Source organism: Nicotiana tabacum, chromosome 9 (genome assembly GCF_000715075.1).
Source record: "Nicotiana tabacum cultivar K326 chromosome 9, ASM71507v2, whole genome shotgun sequence".
Taxonomy (NCBI): domain Eukaryota; kingdom Viridiplantae; phylum Streptophyta; class Magnoliopsida; order Solanales; family Solanaceae; genus Nicotiana; species Nicotiana tabacum.
Window position 1 is genome coordinate 86,934,620 of NC_134088.1, and position 24,902 is coordinate 86,959,521.

Below are 24,902 nucleotides of genomic sequence, written 5' to 3' on the forward strand. Positions count from 1 at the left end.
AATAAGAATGGTTATGAAAGAACCACAACCCTAGAATGTGAAGTTTAGCTTCACATAAATATGGTGGCCAAACAACAAATCATACAAAAAAACATAAAAATTACTAAGTTTGGTGGAGGAAAAAATGAAATTCTGCCTCCACGGCGGATCTGTGCTCTCCTTTCGCCAAAAATTACTCGAAAAAATGCCCTCCCTCCAAAATAGGTTTAGGACCCCTTTTATACGAGTTGGGGGTGTGTAGGGCCAAAATAACCTTGTCACACGCGAAATAGGAGACTTCCCGTCACCTAGCTCCCTGGGTAGCGTGGGGAGCTAGCCCTGGTGCTGAATCCAATATGATGTAAACTTAGGGTCCACCAAACTGTATAAAAAAACTAGTTCTCTATCAATTTCCATAGAACACATACACACAATAGTAAGTAAAAGACACAACAAAGTTTTACGTGGAAAACTCCCAGCTCACGGGATTAAAAATCACGACCTACCCTCGTAGGATTTCAACTTTACTAACTGAGCAACTTTTAGATTACAACATATTGTAATCTTGAAATTAACCTCTTAATCCCTCACCTACTTGTAATAATACTATTACAAGCCTCTTTATAATAACTCTACTACAAAGCACACAGTTTGACTAACTCTAGCCAAAACACAAACACAAAGTTTATGATTTTACAAAAGATCTAATGCATAAATGCTTCTAAATAAGCCGGGTAGGAGTTACAAATAGATGACACTAACAAAGACACAACAATACTAAGGATGTATGATAGACTTGATGTTGGGATCTGGTCCTTGGTTCTGTTGTTGCTTTATTTTTCACCGACTTGAAGTCGACAGCACACTTGAGAGAGAATTAATGACTTTGTGTTGTGCAAGTGTATCCATTTACCTTGCCTCATGTTGCTAATATACAAATGAGGTAATTAGATGATGTGTGTAATTATCTGGTACAAGGCATGCTCTATGAAGTACCTGATGCACTGTTGCGCATGTAGAAAATAATGCAGCGACTTTAGAGCTGTAGAGAGTTGATTTGTACTGTCATCAGAGGAACTGATGGATATCTGTTCCCTCTCCCGTTCTTTGACTCAAGTTGTTGGGATTTGTGCCAGATTTGAGACTTGTTGTACCACTTTGAGGATGTGTAGCAAGTTCTCAATCTGGTTTTTGTTAAGAAGTTTGTTAGATCATCAAAATACACAAAGGCACGTAACTTAACAATTTTCTCATTTTTGATGATGACAAACTTATAATTGAAGATCCCCCCAAGAACCAATTTTTTCTGCAAAAAGACTTTATTCCCCTAAAAACCTGAGGACTTGTTCCCCTTCTCAATTACCTTCCCCCTTTTTGGCATCATAAAAAGATTATACACAAGTAAACGCAAAAAAAAAGTCTAGCAAAGTTAACTTAGGCCACATGTGTGCACACAACATGGTTAAAACATAGCGCAAGAGTATAACATGCATAGTAAAAGATGAGATGCTCATTAATTTTAAGGAGAAGAAATCAGAGATAGTAGCATCATTGTTACAAAAACATCCACACAAAAATATCTTAAAGTACCATCCATACGAACAAAAAAATAAAAGATTAAGGTAGGACATACATCATTCAACTGGACACTGGAAGGGAACTGTTTAAAGGGTACTAGAAAGGGGAGGGAAGGATGAGGAGGCAAGGGTTCTGAGAAGAATGTCCATTCGAGCATTTTCAGACACTTACTCGTTAATCAGCCGCTCTTTCAGGTCCTCGACCTGTTTCCTGAGATCTGTATTTTCTGCAGTCAGGCGGGCAACCTTTGTGCCTTGTGCACTGTTGGAACTAGGTGCCTCCTTGGCCTGACTAAGCTGCCCTTAAAGAATGGCATTTAGTGCCTTCAACCTCCTTATCACCTTATTTGCAGCATTCTGAGCATCAATCAATTGAGAAATGGTGAAATTGCTACCAACACCCCATTTCTTGTCAATACACTCACATTCCTCCAAGGTTGTCTTTGAGAAAGTTTGCTTGCAAGTTCCCATTGTTGCTCTTCTCAAAGGGACTTTGATGAAGTTAAACACCTTAGTGAGCAAGAACCCATAAGGCAAGCCATGATTGTCGTCCTTGAAGTCTGCCACTTTTTTCATGTGCTCAATCATAAGACCAGGTAGATTGATGGTGGTGTAGGCATCTAGTGCTTCCATGAGGAACATGTCTGCTTTTGAAGTAATATAACGCCTTTCTGTGCGAGGAAGCAAGACCTTATTCACCATCTCAAACAGAAGTTGATACAGTGGAAGGAGGGCCTTCTTATGCACTCGTTCCCCCTACTGCACAGCATTATCCTTCAGAATGGCTCTTCTGAAGTTAGGAGAACAGGTCCCTTCAATGGATGAGAGCCCTTCAGTAGGCACTCCCAAAATACTCCCTAGAACAGCCTCGTCCATCACAAAATCTACGCCATTGACCTTCAAGCAAATGTTATCATCCTTCACTGTAAACATATATGCGTAGAAGCTACGAACCGCTTCCTCATACACCTTGTGGCTCTCATTTGTGAACAGATGAGTCCACTTCTGAAACTCACAAATGTCAAACAGTTGTCTCATCCCTTACATCTCGAGAATGTCAGTTTCAAAAGCTCTGTCCTATAGCACCCTCTATTTCCTAAGGTTTTCTCTGTCTCCATCCTTTGACACAATCACTTTGGCCTTCTTGGAGGAACCAGGTTCCTCGTTGTCACTAGCCTTCCTCTTCACTGACTTTCTCACATTTTTCTCCTTCTTTTCAGACTTCTCACCAGATTTCTCACCAGACTTCTCTCTAGACTTCTCTACAGCTTTCACAGATGGCCCTCTCATGGGCTTTGGAATCACATGTTTTTTAGAGTATTTACGAATTAAGGAAGCAGGTTCCTCATTCACCACTTCATCGTCAACATGAACAACATGTGATGGAGGCACATCCTCCTTATTTACTAGCTTTTTCCCTTTCACCAACCTCCTTCTTTTCTTTTCCTCTTTTGTTTTCTTCAGAACAGTCTCATAAGCTTCTTTCTTTTGCAGCCTGGTAGTGGGTCTTTTAAGAATGGGCTCTTTGGGAACTGCCCTACCACTTCTGGAAATAATGAAGCTTGCCACAATCACATTATCATAGTCTTTCTCACTATTTTTATTTTCCTCTTCGGACAGAGATTTCATCTCAGGAATGACAAAGTTCAACGACTCAGCATCCAAGTGAGGAGAAGGAGAAAGATCAGTACTGACCTGGGGCTCTTTTAAAGAGCAAGGGGTTTCATCCCAAGTAGGAGCAGAGTGCTCTTCTTAGGCAGAGGGATCGGGTCCCTCTGTTGTTTCCCCAGTAGTACTGACTGGTGCCAAATTTTCAAAGGGCGCCAATTTCCCACCTTCAACTCTATGACTTTCACCTTCCCCCTAAGACCCAATGGTCTCATCATCACACTCGTATCCTCCAACCAATCCTCCTTCTGTAGAAATCAGTAATATATTCTCAATTGCTTCTCTCTCATTCACCACCAAAATAGTATCAGAAGATGCACGAAGAACATTACCTGTCGGAGTGGCAATATTAAGATCAAAGATAGGAGCGGGTATTGCTGATACTTTACCACTTCCAACCACATCTTGTTGAGTTTAAGAGATTTCCCCAACCTTATGACTGGAGACCTCTTGTCCCTCATCTCCGTCTAGTATTTTGTCCTCTGCCATTTTTTTCGGCGATGTAGAAGGAGAGATTGTATCAATGAATCTCTTGGGGTTCTGAGTCTTACGACTGCGGTGAGAACCAGTACTCGATTGGTTGAAGAAGAGACAGTAGATGGTTGTTAGTCTAGTGTGGGGTTTTGACTAGGTGACGGTTGAGACTCAGACACACCCTCTTGTGCTTCGTAAGACGAAGACACAGTAGGGATGACACAAGTAGTGCTTGAAAACACTGGATTCTGAGACATAATGGAGATTGGAAGTAGAGACACGAGAAAGAAAGGGTTTGCTTTTGAAAGAGAAATGAATTTTGTGGCTTTGATGTGGATAGTTGGGAAAGAGACGTCTTTTGGGAGGTTATTTAGAGGGAGTGAAGGACCAGTTACGAACATGTGTAACATATTGAGTAGACGAGTCAGTTACAAATGGGTGTGACGTTTGGGTTTTAAACAGATGAGAGAGAGAGAGAGAGACAGAAACATTTAATGATGTGGCACTTTTATAGCCGTTTAAAGTGTGCATGAGTGTAAAAGTAACTACTAACGTGAGTCAAGGCCCTGACTGAGTTTTGTAAATAAGAGCTTAATCATTTTACGTAGATGCAACGTTATTGGCTGCTTGTTCACTCTGTAATTTCCATGCCTGTAACGTTGTAGAGATGAGTTAGAATTTGCTAGAAAATACTTTTTAGCATTTTTACCTGTTCATTCTTTCATAGCCAATCATTAAGACCTGGTACTCAATTTGATTTTATCAGCCCCAATGCAGTTGATTCTTTTCAAACTGCTCTCTGCTCAATGCTTTGGTGAAGATATCTGATACCTGGTCCTCTGTTTTGCAGAACTTCATGCAGATGTGGCCCTTTTCAATATTATCCCTGAGAAAAGGATGTCGCACATCAATGTGCTTTGTTCGCTTATGCTGAACTGGGTTCTTTTCCATATTGAGAGCACTTGTGTTATCACAAAGTAGTGGCACACAATCTGAAAACACACCAAAGTCCTCTAGTTGTTGCTTGATCCACAGTAGTTGAGCACAATAAGAGGCGACTTCCACATATTCAGCTTCTGCAGTTGAAATAGCCACAGAGTTTTGTTTCTTCGTATCCCATGAGATTAAGCATGACCCTAGAAAGTGTGCCATGCCATATGTGCTCTTTCTATCCACCAGATAGCTAGCATAATTAGTATCGGCATATCCAATTAAGTCAAAATTATCTCCTGAAGGATGTAGAGAACCAGGTCATGCGTTCCTTTGAGATACCTTAGAATCCTCTTGGAAGCTTTCAGATGAGATTCCTTTGAACTGGATTGAAATTTAGCACATAATCGCACACTAGCTATGAGATACAAGAGTGAACCAATGATGCCTCTATACATGGTTTCGTTCATAGGAGAACCAGGTTCATCCGTGTCTAGATGAGTGGTAGTGGCAATAAGAGTATCAATGGTCTTTAAACTTTTCATCTCAAATCTCTTCAAGAGCTATTTAATGTACTTCTGCTGACTTATCATTGTTCCCTTAGGGGTTTACTTAACTTGAAACCCTAAGAAAAAATTCAATTCCCCCATCATGTTCATTTCAAACTCGCTTCCCATAAGCTTTGCAAACTCCTCACATAAGGAGTCATTTGTTACACCAAAGATGATGTCGTCAACATAAACTTTAACAATGAGCAGGTTCCTCCCCCGTTTCTTCAAAAATAGGGTGTTGTCAATTTTTCCTCTTGTAAAGCCATTTTCAAGAAGAAACTTGTACAACATTTCATACCATGCATGAGGGGCCTGTTTCAGTCTATATAATGCCTTGTCAAGTTTGAATACAAGTTCAGGATGCTCATGGCACTCAAAACTAGGTGGTTATTTGACGAAGACTTCTTCCTTTAAATATCCATTTAGAAATGCACTTTTTATATCTGTTTGGAACAATTTGAATTCTATGTGAGATGTAATAGCAATGAGGATTCTGATGGCTTCCATTCGAGCAATTGGGGAAAAAGTCTCATCATAGTCGATCCCTTCTTCTTGATTGTAGCCTTGAACTACTAGCTGGGCCTTGTTCCTTGTTGTATTCCCAAACTCATTAAACTTGTTTCTGAACACCCACCTAGTTCCTATAACCGTTCTGTCTTAGGGTCGAGGATCCATATGCCATACACGGTTCCTGTCAAATTGATACAGTTCATCTTGCATAGCAGTAATCTAGTCAGCATCTTTCAATGCCTCCTTGATATTTTTGGGCTCAATTTGAGAAAGGAAAGTTAAGAATGCAAATGAGCTTCTTGTCTTTGATCTGGTTTAAATTCCTGAATCAAGATGAGTGATCACATTTTAGAGAGGATGTGAACTTTTATGCTTCCAGTTAGACACATGAATCTCATTGTGTGAGGATCCAGGTTCCTCATAATGGGATCCGTTGTTGGCATCTATGGATGGGTGAGTATCACTTCTCTACTCAGTATCAGGGGTTCCTTGCACGGCATCAACAACTCTGTCTTCTGCTTCAGTTGTTGGGATGGATGAACTAGGTTCTTCTGTATCAGCTGAAGGTTCTGTTGTATTTTCTTTGTTGGATTCCTTGACTTGGGTCATCAAATCAGCCTTTCCATTTGCCATATCAATGACTTCTCCAGGAACCTTCGACTACTCTACGTCTTGATAAATCCTATCATATGAATCTTTCCCACATAAGTGGTTTGATTCATCAAAGATTACATATATGCTTTCTTCAACACATTGAGTCCTTTTGTTGTTGACCTTGTATGCTTTGTTTTGTGAGGAATATCCAAGAAAGATTCCTTCATCACTTTTGGCATCAAATTTTCCCAGCGCTTTCTTACCATTATTGAGAACGAAGCATTTGCATCCACAAGTTCTTAGGTGAGTTAGCTTGAGCTTCCTCCCGTTCAATAATTCATATGGAGGTTTATTTAGGAGGGACCTGATCATGCACCTGTTCACCAAGTAGCAAGCGGTGTTGACTGCCTCTGCCCAAAAAGCTTTTTGCTACGCCACTGTCAATTAGCATAATTCTTGCCATGTCTTCAAGAGTCCGATTTTTCCTCTCCACAACACCATTTTGTTGGGGGTGTTCTGGGAGCTCAAAAATTGTGACTTATACCATTTTCAGCATAGAATTCGTCGAATTTTGCATTATCGAACTCTGTGCCATGATCAGACCTTATACTTACAACATTATGGCTCATCTTCACTTGAATCTGCTTCAAAAGGCAACAAAGACTAGAAAGGTTTCATCCTTGGTTCTGAGAAATAAGGTCCATGTGAATCTGGAGTAGTCATCAACTATGACAAAATTATACTTCTTTCCTCCTCTACTTGGCACCCTCAAAGGTCCACATAGATCCATATATAGGAGATCAAGTGTCCTTGAGGTGCTTACTTCATTCTTGGGCTTGAAGGAGGACCTGACTTGCTTTCCTCTTACACATGTATCACACACCTTGTGATTTTTGAACCTTGACTTGGGCAGCCCACGGACCAAGTCCTTCTTGACCAACTTGTTCAGCAACGAAAAGCCTATATGTCCTAATATTCTGTGCTACAGCTCAGCATCATCATCAACAACACTCAAACATTTAATATCCCTATTGTGCAAAGACTCAAAATCAGCAACATAGATATTTTTGAATACGTTTGCCAACAGATTCACTTCATCGGTCATAAGATTTGTGACTGTGCAAGTATTTGATAAGAATTCCACTTTGTCTCCTTTGTCGTAAATTTGAGAGACACTCAGTAGGCTATATTTAAAGCCATTCACATAGTATACATTCTCAATTGAATGAGTGAGCGTCTTCCCAACTTTTTTCTACTCCTAGAATGTCTCCCTTTTTGCCATTGCCAAAGGACACACTCCCTCATTATAGGGCTTTGAGTGAAAGAAAATCATCAATGCTTCCAGTCATATGCTTAGAACAGCCACTATCCATATACCATCTTTGGCTACTTCCTTTCACTGCTCCCTATACAAAAAGATCAAGGATTAGACTTAGGAACCCAAACAAGTTTGGGTCCCTTGTAGTGTGGAAAAGGGCGAATTAAACTTCATTTTGTCCAAGCAGGCATTACACGTTTTTATTGGAGGAGCCAGGTTCTTTAGCAGTAGTTTTATTTTCAACAAAAACATTATTTTTCTGTTGGGGCTGAATTCTAGCCTTATAGGTTTGTTTAAAGTGCCCAGTGTTACCATAGTAAGTGCAAAGCCAGTTATCAGGGACAATAACATACTTGCTATGTGGATTGTAGGGAGTCCTTTTATTTTGGAACCCGAATCCCTACATGTTCCCCCCGTTGTTTGTATACATGTAGTGATTGTATCAGAAGACCATGTCCACTTTAGAGATTTTTCTAGGTAATTTTTAACTCTGCCTAGATCTTCCTGAAGTTGTCTGTTTCTTTCAAGTTCAACACACAGACTAAATTTCACCAATTTGAGCTCATTTCAACCTTAATGCGTGCCTCAGTTGCAACTTCCTTTCCCTTTTGGACGTTCCCAGAACTGCTTTCCCTTTTTAATTTCTCAATTGTTTCTTTTAGATCCACAACTACTACCAACATGTCATCTCTCTCATGCTCTACGTTTTCAATTCTTTCAGTTAGAGCATATTTTTCTTTCTTTAGAACCTCAATGGTCTCTTTTAGGTCAACCACTACAACTATCAGATCATCTCTCTCATGTTGTACCTCTCCTAGTTCCACATTTAACACATTTTTATCATTTATAAGATTATGATAAATATCAATTAAAATATTGGCCAAGGATATAAGCTTCTTTTGAGAGTAAGACTTCAAATTTCTTTGAACGTCTAGAAAGTTTATATCATCATCATCTTCATCATCATCAGATTTTTCCATCACGGCAAAGATAGAGTCATATTCAGCTGCTTCGCTTTCAACTGCCATCATGGAGTTGTCACCTTGTTCATCTTCTTCCCCAGATTCATTGGAAGAATCTCCCCATGAAGCAAGAGCTTGTTTCACAACATTGTCAGCAATATCTTTTCTTTTGAATCTCCCGTCAGGAACCGGGTTTCTCTTGGCTATTTTATCTGTGTTGTGCTTGTACTGGTCTTGCGCGAGGAGAGGACAGTCTTTGATGTCCTAGCTTCTTACATTTATGACACAAGTCATAAACTTTTGGTTTGCTAGAGCTGCCCTTTTTTGTAATGCCTCCATTCCTGCGAACCATTTTCTGAAATCCATTTGTCAGGTAGGCCATGTCAGCATCCTCACCACTTGAGTCATTGTTGTCTGTCTTGAGGACCAGGTTATTCTCCCTTTTGGGTTCTCTTATTTCACGGCCCTTCTTCTTCTTCATTTCATAAGTCTTCATATTACCAATGAGTTTATCAATGGTCAGCTTTTGAAGATCTTTTGCCTCTATGATGGTATTGACTTTGCTTTCCCAAGAGCCAGGTAATACGCTAAGTATTATCCTGACAAGTTTGTTTCTTGGAATGATTTCTCCTAGAGAGTGGAGCTCATTGATAATGGAGGTGAATCGAGTATGGATGTCCTGAATGGACTCATCATCCTTTATCCTGAATAGTTCATACTCAGTAGTGAGCATGTCGATCTTTGACTGCTTAACTTGAGTTTTTCCTTCATGTGCTATTTGGAGAGCCTCCCAGATCTCCTTGGCGGTTTGACAGAAAGAGATTCTGTTATACTCGTCTGGACTAATACCACAAACGAGGATCTTTTTTGCTCGAAAGTGTTTCTCTATAGCTTTGCTATCAACATCGTTGTACTCTTTCCTAGTTTTTGGAACTGTCACTGCTGGTTCCCCAATGGTCTTCATGGGAACGAAGGGGCCATCGCATATGACATCCCAGAGCTCAGAATCCTCAGCCATGATAAAATCATGCATCTTTGTCATCCACCATCCGTAATATTGTCCATTGAATCTTGGCGGTCTGTAGATTGACTGACCTTCTTCAAAGTTTGGTGGAGCGGCCATGTGGATCCTTTCTAGGTATTAGCCTTGTAGAAAAAACCTGCTCTTATACCAATTGATGTAAATGTAGGGTCCACCAAAATGTATAGAGAACCTGGTTCTCTATCAGTTTCTACAGAACACACAATAGTAAGTAAAAGACACAGCAAAGTTTTACGTGGAAAATTTCTAGCTCATGGGATTAAAAATCACGACCTACCCTCTTAGGATTTTAACTTTACTAACGGAGCAACTTTTAGATTATAACCTATTATAATCTAGGAATTAAACTCTTAATCCCTCACCTACTTGTAATAACTTTATTACAAGACTCTTTGTAATAACTCTACTACAAAGCACATACTTTGACTAACTCTAGCCAAAACACAAATACATGGTTTATGATTTTATAAAAGATCTCCTACATAAATGCTTCTAAGTAAGCTGGGTAGGAGTTACAAATAGATAACACTAACAAAGACACAACAATACTAAGGACGTATGATAGACTTGATGCTAGGATCTGGTCCTTGGTTCTGTTGTTGCTTTGTTGTTCACTGATTTGAAGTCGGCAACACAGTTGAGAGAGAATTGATCGTTTAGAGTTGTGCAAGTGTATCCATTTCCCTTGCCTCATGTTAATAATATACAAATGAGGTCATTGGTATGATGTATGCAACTATCCGGTACAAGGCATGCTCCATGAAGTGATTATTGCACTGTTGCGTGTGCAGAAAATGGTGCACCGACTTTACATCTGTAGAGAGTTAACTTATACTGTCATCAGAGGAACTGATGAACATCTGTTCCCTCTCCCGTTTCTTTGACTCAAGTTGTTGGGACTTGTTCCAGATTTGAGACTTGTTGTTCTTGAGCATTTTGAGGATGTGTAGCAGGTTTCCAATCTGATTCTTGTTAAGAAGTTTGTTAGACCATCAAAATATACAAAAATAATAATAATAATATATATATATATATATATATATATATATATATATATATATATATATATATATATATATATATATATATATATATATATATATAAAGGCACAAGAATCCAGTAGCCTGCCGCCTAACTTTCAATTCTTGCGCTTTCCTAATTCCAATTCGTTGCCTAGTTCTTTGACTTAATTGATGTCTTCTTCATTCTTGGTAGTGCTAAGGTGCCTAACTCTTGCTTTCAAGCTTCCTTTGACATTGGCCATGTAATCTCTTCCTCGTTCTTTATTTTCTTTTAAGTTTTGTCTCATATTACTTTGGAGTCTTTGCAAACAAATTTTAATCCTTTCAATATCTCTACTGCCAGACTTCATGACGTGATGTTCACCAGCTCCTCCAATCACTTATCATATGTTTTCATTTCAATTCATGTGTCCTAATTCATCAAATATAAAATAATTAGCATAATCTTCATAATTAAGCAAATTTGGACATATGAAACATGCTAAACATATGAAAATATGTCCAACATCAAAAATCAATTGATGCTATGTGGTTAAAGGACTGATGTAGTTTTCCTCTGCTGGAAGCTCTACCAAGCGATGATGGTTGTTGCTTCTTGACAATTGTTTGATCATTTAGTTTTAGGTTAAATGTAAAATTTTGTAGTCTTTTTTGCACCTTTCTTTGACCCCTATCTAGTAAAGGTTCGTTTCGTCGCAATGAAAGCATGTTTTCCAGAGATCTGAGTTAACTTGATCATTTTTTTTCTTTAAAAAAGAAACATGAAATTCTTTGGTACAATGCTCACTCTATGGGAATACTAACGGCGACCCTACTGAAAGGGTCCTAAGCAAAGCTCTCTCCTGTCCTAACTGAAGGGTTGACACTATAGATCTTTCTATCCTTTTCAGGTGTGATTCTTGTTCATTTCACGTTTTTGGCTCACTACAAGTGTTCCCTGTTATGAACCCTAATTTATTGAACAAAAATTAAGCAGAATATTCTAAATGCTAAAAATGATACAATGTAGGGCTTTTTCAAGAAGGAATTACAGACATTGTAGCGGGAGATGATGAAAGAGAAGAGGACAATTAAATAGAACAAGAAAACAGAGAAGTGGAGAGAGAGAAAAAGAAAAACTTTAGAATCTCGATCAAATTCCCTTCCTCCACAGCTGCCTTGAGTTATTTATACACCTACATCTTCAGCTAACTTCTCTAACTACTCTTATTATGTAACTAACTAGTAAACTTACCCGTAACATTCACTAATCCACTATTTTGTTACAAATGGATTGTCTTACATCATCTTATTACATCCTTATAAAACGAAAGCATATCTAAAATTGAAATTTTGGTTTAGTAGCCTTTATATTTTAGAGGTAAGTTAGTAGCTAGTATATGGTAAATCATACGTCATATTGTAATCATACGTTATATTGTAATCGGATCCAACTTCCCCTCAGGCTGTTGTTGTCGATCCTCTGCGTTATTTGATTCGCGGGAGTGCCGGGAGAAACCGGATTTCGTCTATTCGCATTATTCGAAGCCCCTGACAGCGCTTACTTCAACTCCGTCATAACCTTATCCTGTCGCGTGAGGTGGCCTAGAATGATCACATGTTGTTCTTGTAGGACCTTTACCGCGCCAACGACATGTTCTTTCTTCTCCTGGACATGTCGAGGATATTGCCTGTCATGCACCGGCGTGACATCATCCCCCTCGTTGTGGGTGTCACTGATTGAATCCTCGAAATGAGGTTGATCCCCTCGAACCTCGGGATTGTGCGTGTTGTTAACATCGTTATCTGCCATTTCTTATGATTAGACAAAATAATTAAAATACGTTTGTAAAAAAGGCAAGGATCAACTTAATTGCACGGCTGTCTAGGCCCCAGGGTGGGCGCCAAACTGTATACCTGTAAAACGGTACAGTTGAATTTATATGTGATTTCTAGACAAGTAAATTAATTCGATCCTGAAATAACAAGATAATTGAAAAAATATATAACACTTAGCCTTGATAGGAAGACGAAATGACAGAAATAAAGACTCTAGTGGTGAAGCCTCCGGACGCAACAGTAATAAGAACAAGAATAGAAAATAAAAAGATAAAATTGTATAAAGCTTTTATAAGATTGTAGTATTAATTTGCAAGAAAATTCATGTCCTTACAATGATAACAAAGTTCACTATTTATAGCTATGTCTAGGAAAGGAGGTCCTAGGATCGTACCCTTCTTTAATGTCAATTATGAGGGCAATTGATAAAAATGTAACGGTGAGCATAAATATTAAATTCCTTGTAACGGGCAACGTACTTAATGCTGTGGAATATTCTCCATTAAATGCTATTGGGCGAAGAGTATTTATTTCATCCTTATGAGCGTTATTCTTTCCGGTGACAGACGGGACCGTTGCCTTCGATTTTGGCTATCCCTCGTCTTAGGTTCACCTGTCCCTCTTTTGGGCGGCCACGTAGCATAGTATATTTTACCTTATACAATCTTCAGTTAACTTCTCTAACTACTCTTATTATGTAACTAACTAGTAAACTTACCTGTAACATTCACTAATCCACTATTTTGTTACAAATGGATTGTCTTACATCATCTTATCACATTCTTATAAAACGAAAGCATATCTAAAATTGAAATTTTGGTTTAGTAGCCTTTATATTTTAGAGGTAAGTTAGTAACTTGTATGTTTTATAGGTATTTGTGTCTGATACATGTCAAACACAATACCTTAAGAATCATATAATATATACACCTATAAGTAATTAATATGTATACATATAAGTTAATAAAATATTAGTAGCATTTATAATTTTATTCGCAAAAGTAAACCGTAGTACTAATTGCCAAAAATATAACCGAAATTTAGACTTGAATCGAATACTAAAGTCTTTCTAGCTTGATCCATTGAAAGATAATAAGGTGATCATTTTTAAAAAAGATAATGATGTTATATGTTGTTTTAAAAAGATGCCTTCACTCGATCCCTCTTCGCTCCGCACTCCATTCAATGTCCATCCACTTTTCGGTTCCCTCTTCTATTTCCTTCTTTTTCTTATCCTCTTCACCAATTGCAACTATTTATAATCATTAGACAACACATTAATATTGCTTCTCATTGCAGAAAATTAGTAAAAGGAAAAATAATAACTATTTGTAGTCATTAGACAACACATAAAAATTGCTTTTTATTACAAAAAAAAAAAGAAGGAAAATAACAATAGGTTAAACTCTTATTCTTGCAATAGGATTAAATAGAAAATTAAAGAGAAAGGTTAAAAAATAAGGAAAACGATAAAATGGGAATATATCATGTTGAGTAATAGTATCCTCTTGAGTTGTTCAATAATAGTAGTGCTAGTGATGCAAGAGAAAATATGATCAAAAAGGAGAGCTAAGCGATTAGTTTCATTGAAAATAGAGGTAACCTGAATACAGAAAATATTTATCAATGAATGAAGACTGAACTTGGACTGTAGCTCTGGAACAGGTGAAATTTTAGAGTGTCTCATTGAGAAGACTAATGCAGATCTTTATTTTTTTTTTTAGATGAAGGAAGAATACTACTACATATTTTAAGCATAATTAAATACTGCTTTAGGGATGATAGTGATGACAAGATTACCATTGAGAGATTACATGATGCAAACAATCTCACTAATTATGTGTAATACATGAAAATAGTTTAAATCAAATCGAATCAATCCGATCAATGCCACACCGGTGATTGTCACTAAACATGGATATTAAAACAAAGGAAAATGAAGGAAGAATTTGAGTACATGTGAGAATCTTTTAAGAAAAAATAAAAAGAAGAAAATAGCAAAACAAATTACAAAAAGCAAAATATGTTAGGTTAGAAATAAAAGAAACAAAATGCACTTTGTGCGTCTAGGGTGGTGAAACAAATTTAGGTATGTGTTATATGGTAAATCATACGTCATATTGTAATCTGATTTAACAATTTAATGCTCCATCACGTTTCATGAAAGATAAGGATGCTGGTGAGACGGTGCACTAAAGTAAAATGTCATTATTTTGTGGGAATTTATCTGGTAATTTTCTAGTAGTAAGGTTCTTTACTTCCGACGGATTAGATTAACATAGTCGGAAACATTTAACAAATTGGGGATGTAGCTCAGATGGTAGAGCGCTCGCTTAGCATGCGAGAGGTACGGGGATCGATACCCCGCATCTCCAAGAAATAGTAGTAGGTTTTTTTGCACTTACAATAATCTAAGAAATAACTTACTTTCAGTTATTATCTTCTCCTCTACATATCAGTCATCCACACCAATTATATACCAAGCACCAACCTTAAATGAAATGCAATTCAAAAGGAGTCTGCTTTCCATGAATTGAAGAACAACGCAGAACCTGGATTTCAGCAACAAAGCTAACTAGTCCAATCATGGTAACCAGCTATATCAGGTTTCCAGGCTCTCTTTCAGTATAAAATGAATATATACGATTCATTAAATTCCAAGCGTCTAAATATTGAAATTACGTATTATAGATGTTTATTTATAGGTTCCTAGTGGATTTCTTGATACATATAAAAGGCCTAGACAAAAGCTACCTATATATTACACTGTAAATCTGGCTCTAGATTCAGGTATCTGAACATATAAAAGTTGCCTCTTCATCACAAGGAACAACAAATCCAAAATATTGTGCTAGTATGCATTTCCTCTGGCGCTAACAGACTCCATGGTGATTAATAGCGCAAAAGTAAAGGCCGAGTTTGTTCAAGTACTAGCATGTGCTCACACCCATTGAAAAGCCTCTCACAGCAACTTTTACAGCAGCAACAACGCCATGCTGCCTTAACCCCTTTTTCTCCTTAGTCTCGCTATTATCTTCACTCTCAACAGCAACCAAGTATGCAACCTGTTAACCCAAATGGGACAGAATCAGAAACTATTGTATGCGTAGAAGTATCTATAGAGATTGGCTAGACATCCTACAATTCCTTTTCTTTTTCTAATTTCTTTGAACTTTTTGGCTTAGTTTTAGACACTGCTAACTAGGTAGAACCAAATGTCAATTTCAGATCAACTTTTTCATTCTCTTCTTTATAGTATTGCAGATTGATTTCTTACAGTAAACATCAATATTAATTAAGTGTATGAAAGATGTTAACATCAAGAGCATTGGGACTCACCAGCCTACAGGTTTGAGGAGAATTGAATTACAATGAAATATTCCTAGCTAGCCTAACCTTAAAGCAAATAAGATTGTTTTTTTCATCCTTCACTATTGAAGCATGAGAACCAAGTATTGCATGTGAACCATCTCAGACCACCTAAAATCTTCAAATGGATATGTCAAAAGAATGTACAGAAATCCACAAAGAAACAGGTCACTCATATTTTATATATTTTAAATTGAAATAACAAACATACATGCCACGAATATGGCTCGGCCTCAGCTCTTGGGTCAACTTGCTCAACTATTTGAATTTGTTGGGAACTTGTTTAGCCAAGAAACTTGCTTATACATGAAAAATATTATTGTTATCTGCTCTCTCCTTTCCCTTTTTATGCAACAAGATAACTGAGATTAAGCAGCTAATAAGGTGACTTCTATCAGGAATGAATTCTCTAGGAAATGGGCGAACACAAAAGCTCATCACGGGTACTGAAGAATATTGCAAGGAATTTTAAGTCTGTGTATGACCATTAATAATTTGAAAAGAACCGTAGAAATCTCTATTCAAATAGGCATTTGAAGATTTTGATGACATGACAAGAGAATAATTACCTTTCCTGAAGCATTCCGGACTGGTGATATGTGAAGCCAAAATGAGGTTCCGTCTTTTCTGAAAGAAAATATGTAGCCACAAGAGACTTAGCTTAGAGAAACAACATTTTGTATCTAAATAACTTGCAAGGACAGAAGCCAACCTGTAATTTAACATGCGTAGGTTACATGGTTGTTCGTTTTGGATGCATTCTTTTATCTGCAAAGAGAATAATTAAAAAGTTGGATTTAGATCATGTGTTATACTTATCTCCATATCTTCTTCTCCTACGCCCCCCAGCTACTAATAATTCAGAGTATTAAATCTCATGCCGATAATCTAGGAAATGCAAAGCACAAAATTGAACAAATAAGAGTAGATATATTTCTTCACCCTCCCTCTATCCATCAAGGATGAAAAGCAAGAGAAACTCACCCGAAATTGTGTGCTTGCATATGTATGGCCCAACACTTCGTCTCTGGAAAAGCCTATCCAAAATGGGAAGAAAAGAATCAATCCAGTTAGTAACTACCAGCATAACTTAAGACTTATATTTCTTCACCCTCCTCCTATCCACCAAGGATGAAAACTTCCCATCTAAACAAAACAAAAAATTCAGTATAAATTATATACATATTCAGTACCTGTTAAATTTAGGAAGGAATCACTTGCATAGACAATTGGCATATCAGGTAAGTTTGCATCAGTTCTGCATGTTAAAGAAAAATAGTGTCAATAGCTATCAATAACCTAATCATATCTAGTGTAAAAATGAAAAAGTAGAGAATTAAAAACAAAACTCACAGTACAAAGCTTTGTTTGATTCTACCAAGAGATCTATTTAAGGACGCTCTGAGCAGACCCATCCCAGACGGAGAGCATTGGTTCCCATCGACCGGTCTGCCTGTTGATTCACTGTAGCGTGTTAGCACAGTCTGTATGTTGTTAACAGAAGCAGTGGCTTTTCTCTTCTCTAGATCACTTGCATCACAAGGCCCCTCAACATCTACTCCTGCGACGGACAAGTTTTGTGGATAAAATGAACCGATTGCACAATAAGCAACATAAGCTCACTTATGCATTTGCTAATTCAAGTACACAAAAGTTGAGAAGTAATCCGGATACTGCAAATTTCCATCATAACATGGTTGGAGAAATGGAATCCACATTAAAGTCAGGTCACTTATGCATTTGCTAATAATGCAAATTCAAACTTTTCAGCAATGTCATCGGAAAAAGAGTTTCCGTTTCAAAGCACAACAGAGACATGTCCTATCTAATTCAAGAAACAGAAAAATAATTCAATCAATCAATTGACTACTCCTCAATTCTAAACTAGTTGACGTCAGCTATATAAATCTCTTAGCAGATAAGAAAACCCTTGAACAATACTAATTAAGTTTTAAACCCAACTAGTTAGTGTCGCGTATACAGATCAATTGTTTCTGTTATGTAATAATCTTAGCAAAGTCAACATTAATTCCGAGATATTGAAGGTTTTCTAAGATAACTTCTTTCCATGTGATTTTAGGTCTAGCTTGTTCCATTTCTAACACCTTCACTGACCATAGTTTCAAACCTACGGACCAGTACATCTTTAGGGCGATGCAAGACATGATAACAGTATTTTAGGCGATATTATCCTACCTATGAGCTACTTGCGCCATATGTCGAATAGATAATTTCGAATCTTGCTTAATATAATAGGTCCTCATACCCAACATATATGTTCACATTTCTGTCATACTCATCTAGTGGATATGCTAGGCCTTAGAGGCCCAACATTTACTGGATATCAAATTACAACCTTTTTATAAAAGTTTCCTTTCACTTTGTTCGGTATTTTATTATATCATAACACTCCGGTGACACTCCTCCATTTCGATCATTCTATTAGCTTTTGTTTTATTTTTGTGTTACATATCATCGCTCATGCTATTGTCCTGAAAGACTGAGTCTAGACATTTGAATTCCTTTCATTTAGACACCACAATTTCGTGAATTCACATTCAAATTCATTCATTTTATCAAGGCTACACTCTCCATATATTATGTTTTCCTTTCTTTTGACAACAAAAATTAACCTTCAAAAGAAATGAAGCAAATATAGCCCAAGTCTAGATAAGCCTACGTTCCAGCTCTCCATTAACTAAGCAAAATTCCCAAAATTATGTGGGGCGACTCGGAAGCTGAGGAAAGTTTACATACATCAACGGGGGTGTACATAGTATCACAATCAATTATATCACTTAGCTAGATATATTCAACCAGAATGTACCTGTCAAATCTGAACCTGAACCTGAACCTGAAGCAAGAGATAGTTCCCGTTCAAATTTCATGATTGAATTGTAATATTCTTCCTTCCTATAACACCTTAACACAGACTCTCGACAGCCAGCTCCATCTTGACATAAATTTACTCCATTCTCCATGATTCCAACTCTAGATTGCTTTGCTCTCCTCAAGATAGGGACTTGAACTCCCAAAAAATGAATCAAACTCCCATCCTTCTCACCAAAAACAGGACACATATGAAACAACATCCAAAATGGTGTCCCATCTTTCCTATAATTTAACAAGCTGATTTGTATAGTCCTTTCCTCTCGAATTGCCTCACGAATCTCCATAACCGATCTTCTATTAGTCTTAGGACCCTGAAATATCCTGCCATTCCTCCCAATCACCTCATACTTTGAATATCCAAACATTTCCAAGAACCCCTTTGAAGCATACACAATGGGGTTACCAGAAATGTAAGGATCAGTAATCGTGAAATTATCGGACAAATCATCAAGAGATTCTTGGAACCCTGCTGAGTAACAATCAAATGAATGTTCAATCATACCCTTTTCTGATTCCATACTGATTAATTCGACTAGTTCTGCCTCAAAGACTATCTTTTTCAGTAAAGATTGACTCCTATCCCATGTGGCACACTTTCAGCAATATGCCTTACAATTCTTAATCTTCAGCTTCAATTGAAACAAAACAAGACATCTAATCAAGAAACATGAACACCACTGAAAGAGCAAATGAAACTGAAGAAATTAAGAAAACTGGTAATATTTTGATTAGAGCCGTTCTATAGAGCTAAAAATAAGTATATATAATATCTGCTATCTATCATTTTAAACCTTTAAATGATACAATAGTTTAACATGATATCAAAAATTTATGTTCAGGTCTTTACCGACACTCATGAACAAGAAATTTTCATATGCTTAGTGTAAAGAAAAAAACGTTAAACTAAGAGTGTTGTAAAATAAACAAAAAGTATGCTCTCTCTATGATTTAAACATAGATTAGTCAGTTTCCAAAAACTTCACCGAATTTGATTAACCAAATATTAAGTGGTAATTGTTAGTTTCCTGGTATGACAAAAGAGCTTACATGTCTTGTTGAGAGAGTGAGCACTTGAGAAGCAAAAACAGAGAGTATGAAAAATATCTGAAGGGGAGTTTTGTTTTGACTTTTGAATGAAGAAGAAGAATTGAGATATGCCAATCAATCGTATTTTGGTGCATGAATTATGGGGAAGAAAAAGATGGAAGAGAAACTCTTGAAAGTTGAAACTCACACTAGCAGATTTTCAGATCACATGGACCGTTACTATATACTCCTATTTCCCAAGTATAGTTCATTTTGTGGTCTAAAAATCACAAGGACTTTTCTTTATTTTGTTCCATAAACATAACCGAAAAGATCTTTGTAAAAAATATCTTCTGAAGTGGTTTCGAAATATCCTCTATCAGAAAACGGACCCCTTCGTTGTTTTCTTTCTCCTTTGCTAGTCGCGGTAGGGGATCTATTTTTATTATAAATTTAAAATGCTTTATCTAATGTTTACGTTTATTAATGTTTTTTTTTACATTTAGTGATGACACTATTGTAAAGGATGTAATTACTTGATCATATTTAGAACTAGTCTATATGTAACTATAGTTAGTTGGTAGTCATAGTTAGAATTAAATGTTTGTTAGAATAATATAAAACAACTGTAGCACTCATTGTATCAATTGAGACAGAAATGAAAACTTCTGGAAACCTCTAATTCTCTTCCTTCGCATTTGATTCTCTTTCACTTCATGCTTCAGTTTATAGCATTTAAGATGGTATCAGAGCAATTGTTCGTATAATTCTAGGGATTTTCTAGTGCAATTCAAGGAAAAATAGAGAGAATTTGCACAATTTTGTTTGATAATCGACAATTTCTTGATACTCCACAACCCTAATTTCGGAGATTTCTAGCAGAAATTGAGTTGAATTACACAGAATCTGTCAATTCTACACCTATTTCTTCATTTCTCATGACGATACTAGAAAATTCGAGCAGTATCAGTAGTGCTACTACTAGCAGCGGAGCCGGTGGTACTGTGGTTCTTGATCATAGCCATCCACTTTATCTGCATCCCTCCGATGGACCTGGGTTGATGAATGTGGGTCTATTATTAACAGGAATGGAGAATTAGTGACGACCTTAAAACACCCACTTAAATTATGCTCGCTAGTCAAATATAGTATAGTATAATATCGTATCCACGGGGATTGGAGTTAAACAGTATTTTTGTAGTTTCTAGCTTGATTGCTATCCAGGAGAATCAACAATCGAGGTTTTTATGATGAATAACTAAAATTAACTAAGAATCTAAAGCTATTGACTAATGACAATTGAAACAAAGGTAAGCAATGAAGGTTATCAATAGGAGAAAATAAGGGTTGATAGGATAGGTGCAAGATAATTGTTTGGGATCTAACTCTATGTAATTCAACTCTAATGTTTAAGTGAGTTTCTCGAATTTACTCAATTATCAGTTCAACCGTTCAGCAAAAGCTCCTCTCTCGATTAAGTCTTAACCTCACAAGATGAACCAATTTAAGCACGTGAAGATATGCAAGAATGCATAGTGGATTGGTCTTTAGGAGAACCTCTCTCTATTATCTTCCTAACTAGGTTTAATCAATGATTCAACTAGTCTCTTTCGATTACTAAGAAGACTCAACCAACAAGATAATGCAAAGATATCACAAGTTATGCCTCTCTCGATTAGGTGAACAAGTTAATATAGATGCAATAATTAAATCATCCAAAAATGCTTCAACACATAAAACTAGAGTTATAATCCACAAACAATCATCAATACACCAAATCCATCAAACCCTAAATAGAATTACTCCACACATATGGAGCAATTCATCACAAATATGTTTAGAGTAAAGGAAAACATAAAACAATCCAAACTCGGGTCTTGAGTGAGGATTGAATGATGAACACTTTGTGTTTTTGCTTCTCTCACTCCTCCTTAGCCTCCTTAGGTCGAATATGTGTCAAAAGTTCGAAAAATAACGTTTTTTCATGTATTTATACCAAGTAGGATTGGGCCCAGACGAAATCACCTTCTCCTAGCCGAAATAGGACAATTACTCTGTAAATATTGCACAGGCGCGCCGCATGGGGCAACGCGCCATGTGAGGCATTAATGGGGAAATTCAGAGAGTTATTTCTGACAGGCTGCAGGAAATTGTACATACGTGGTGCCCCACGCGCTGCCCCATGCATTGTGGTAGTGGGTTTTCTCAAAGTACGAAAGTTTCCTTACTTTATGATATCCAGATGTGCTTCTCGACCCCCGAACACGATCTCGGCTTAATCCCTTATTCTTTTACTCATACTTCAAAGCTACAAATCACTCAAATTCATTCCATAACATCTATATAGCTCGGAATCACTCCTATAAGGCATAAAACACATAATAAGTTCAAAACACTATCAATTAAAGTTCAAAACGAATAAAGTGCAGTAAATTGGAGTGCAATAAACGACTAATATACGTAATTATAGCCTACAATCAACACCCTACACTTAAACCATTGCTCGTCCTCGATCAATCAAACTACACTTCACATAGACACGACCTTTTTAAACAACTCTCATAACTCATCACACTAAGAATATTTAAAATAGATTAAGTATAATGCCGTAACATCCTAGCCTCCAGATTTGACTCAAAAGAACCACGTAATTTATATAACCCACTCACTTACTCTAACATAGCGGTCAACGACATTACATTTCCTTCATGAATCAAGTGCACTCACACCACAATAGAGAGTAGTTCCTCACACAATAGAAATTAAGAACAATTAGGATCTCATGATATAAAGAATTAACTCACTCTCAGAAACAACATTCATATGCCACAAAAGATGCATCATAGGCTTACCCGTAGTGTACTACTCTACCAATTGAGCTCATTCAGTCAAGGATCAAGTAGGACTTTATTTGGTTGTAATGTAGGTTGCGGGATGGGTAGGATACATTTAGATATAAGAGTGACTACACCTCCCTAAGTACTTTAATACGTATACATTAACAATTTAAAACCCCACACTTATGTCAAACTATAAATCCACCTTCACATCAATAAACGTCAACTCCCAACTTCTTTAAGTACAAATAGATCAAGTTACCACTATCAAGGAATATTTTTCACAATCATACTATTATTTTTTTCTTTCTTTTTCAATTCAAGTGGCTCTTACTTTTTCAATACAGTACACCTTCTTCCTTATTTCAATAGTTCCACTCAAAAGCCAAACCAATTTCCTCTCACTTCACTTTTACAAAGTTCATAACAAATTCAAGTGCTCACGAGCGGTAAAAAAAGTTCAAATAGATGGTCAATTCAAACAAATGGGTAAGGCTTGTAATGTGGTTGCCAAAGAAACATGATTACAGGATCAATGGGGTTAACTTACATAAAAATTAGGTGGGTAAAAACATATAACTGGCTCAACAAAGAAACGTCTAAATCACTTCCAAGACTGAATAAAACTACTATTTCGCTTTGCACACACATGGGGCAAGTTCTAGCCATCAAATGCAATGCACAAAATAACACAAAACCTCGCATATACATGGCACATAACTCACTCAAGATTAGATTATCAAGACACTCTAGTCAAAGAAGTTAAGCAAATTTAAGATCATACAGTTTAAAGTACTTATACAAGAGTCAAAAACTGAGCCTAAGCGTCACAACTAAAGCACTCACTATTCGCGAGGCATAATAAATTCAAGAGACATTGCTTTCAATTCAAATCATAGCACAAGGTTTTCTACTCCTAAAACAAATTAACTAACTATACCCGGTTCAAACAAAACTCTTGGAAAGGAACCGCGACACAAAGAAAAACTAAGGGAAAATTATTACACTACCTAACAAAAGAAAATATTTTTGTCTTTTTCCTTCGACTTTAATCCCTCAAGAAACCCGTCGAATGATATCCATCGTCGGGAAAAATCGAATGTTTTTCAATTTTTATGGTTTTTTTTAATTTTCCAACTACTACAACTAACAAAAACTAAAACTAATATACATACATACATACATACATACATACATACATACATACATACATACATACATACATACATACATACATACATACATACATACATACATACATACATACATACATACATACATACATACATACATACATACATACATACATACATACATACATACATACATACATACATACATACATACATACATACATACATACATACATACATACATACATACATACATACATACATACAAATATCTCCCACCCCACACTTTAAGTTATGGCATGTCCCCATGACATACAATTAAAAAGCATAAGGTAAAGAAAACTTTCCTCAATATCTAGTCGGGGTCTGAGTCGAAGTCGGGATCCATTCCTCGCCTTCGAACTAATGCGCACATCCATGCAGACAACTTCTTCTTAGCCTTTTTGGGGTACACCCCACACTTATCTTTCTCACTCAATGCAGCCTTCGTTTTTGAGCCCTTCACTTTTCATTTAACACTTGCAGCTGGCTTCTCCTTTTTCACCCACGTTTCTACATTCATCTCGAACGTTACAGTCTCCTCACCCACTCTAAGCATGAGCTTTTTCTCGTGTATATCTAGTATAGCTCTACCCGTCGCTAAGAATGGTCTTCCTAGGATGAAAGGGACCTCCTTTTTCTCCTCCATATTTACTACTATAAAATTTACAGGAAATACAAACTTATCTACCCGAACTAAAATATCTTCCACTATCCCCTTAGGTATTAAAGTCGTTTGGTCTGCCAGCTGCAAAGATATTGGCACTAACCGTATCTCTCCAATCTCCTTATCTAGTTTTCTGTAAATAAATAGAGGCACTAAGTTAATTGAGGCACCGGAATCACATAAAGATTTATCAAAATAAATAGATCCTAAAGAGCAAGGTATAGTAAAATTCCCTGGATCTCCACACTTTTGTGGGAGTTTGTTTTGCAATATCGCACTGCAATGCTATGTGAGCTTGACCACTGAGGTCTCTTCCATCTTCCTCTTCTTTGTCAGGATCTCTTTCATAAATTTGGCATAAGGAGGCATTTATGAGAGCACTTCCATAAATGGTAATTTTACATGGACTTTTTAGCACATCCAGAAATCTCCTAAACTGCTTGTCCAGCTTTTCTCTATATAGATTTTGAGGGAAATGTAAAGCAGGCATATG

The 24,902-nt window shown here is 36.9% G+C and overlaps 2 protein-coding genes and 1 non-coding gene across 4 annotated transcripts; 1 reads left to right on the forward strand and 2 right to left on the reverse strand.

Annotated features, from left to right (window-relative positions):
- Positions 1-7,587: 7,587 nt before the first annotated feature.
- Positions 7,588-9,686, reverse strand: LOC142164005 (uncharacterized). Its single transcript, XM_075221168.1, has 3 exons — positions 8,840-9,686; positions 8,351-8,775; positions 7,588-7,689 (listed from the first exon to the last, which is right to left on the reverse strand). Exons 1-3 carry the CDS (start codon positions 9,684-9,686, stop codon positions 7,588-7,590), a joined length of 1,374 nt encoding a protein of 457 aa, XP_075077269.1.
- A 5,062-nt stretch (positions 9,687-14,748) lies between these two features.
- Positions 14,749-14,821, forward strand: TRNAA-AGC (transfer RNA alanine (anticodon AGC)). Its single transcript has one exon. It is a non-coding gene; the product is annotated as a tRNA-Ala (tRNA).
- Positions 14,822-15,066: 245 nt separating this feature from the next.
- LOC107812303 (protein TWIN LOV 1) lies at positions 15,067-19,951 on the reverse strand. 2 transcript variants are annotated; one of them, XM_016637360.2, is made up of 8 exons: positions 19,755-19,951; positions 18,643-19,336; positions 17,169-17,376; positions 17,009-17,073; positions 16,800-16,852; positions 16,528-16,583; positions 16,385-16,442; positions 15,067-15,511 (listed from the first exon to the last, which is right to left on the reverse strand). In XM_016637360.2, the coding sequence occupies exons 2-8, from the start codon at positions 19,223-19,225 to the stop codon at positions 15,377-15,379; spliced, it is 1,158 nt and encodes a 385-aa protein (XP_016492846.1). In that variant the 5' UTR covers positions 19,226-19,336; positions 19,755-19,951; the 3' UTR covers positions 15,067-15,376. The 2 variants fall into 2 exon arrangements, with proteins under 2 accessions (XP_016492846.1, XP_016492847.1); XM_016637361.2 differs by having other exon boundaries at positions 18,643-19,330; positions 19,755-19,947.
- Between the last annotated feature and the right edge of the window lie 4,951 nt (positions 19,952-24,902).

Excerpts from the sequence above, each read along its gene's own strand:
- LOC142164005 (XM_075221168.1), bottom strand. The coding sequence starts at position 9,686 with ATGGCCGCTCCACCAAACTTTGAAGAAGGTCAGTCAATCTACAGACCG. Across the intron at positions 8,776-8,839 it reads TTATGACTTGTGTCATAAAT|ATAAAATAGCCAAGAGAAAC; the intron begins GTAAGAAGCTAG and ends AGCACAACACAG. Across the intron at positions 7,690-8,350 it reads ACCTAAAAGAGACCATTGAG|GGAGCAGTGAAAGGAAGTAG; the intron begins GTTCTAAAGAAA and ends CTTTTTGTATAG.
- LOC107812303 (XM_016637360.2), bottom strand. The coding sequence starts at position 19,225 with ATGGAATCAGAAAAGGGTATGATTGAACATTCATTTGATTGTTACTCA. Across the intron at positions 16,853-17,008 it reads TTCCTTCCTAAATTTAACAG|GCTTTTCCAGAGACGAAGTG; the intron begins GTACTGAATATG and ends CATTTTGGATAG. Across the intron at positions 15,512-16,384 it reads TCCGGAATGCTTCAGGAAAG|GTTGCATACTTGGTTGCTGT; the intron begins GTAATTATTCTC and ends TTGGGTTAACAG.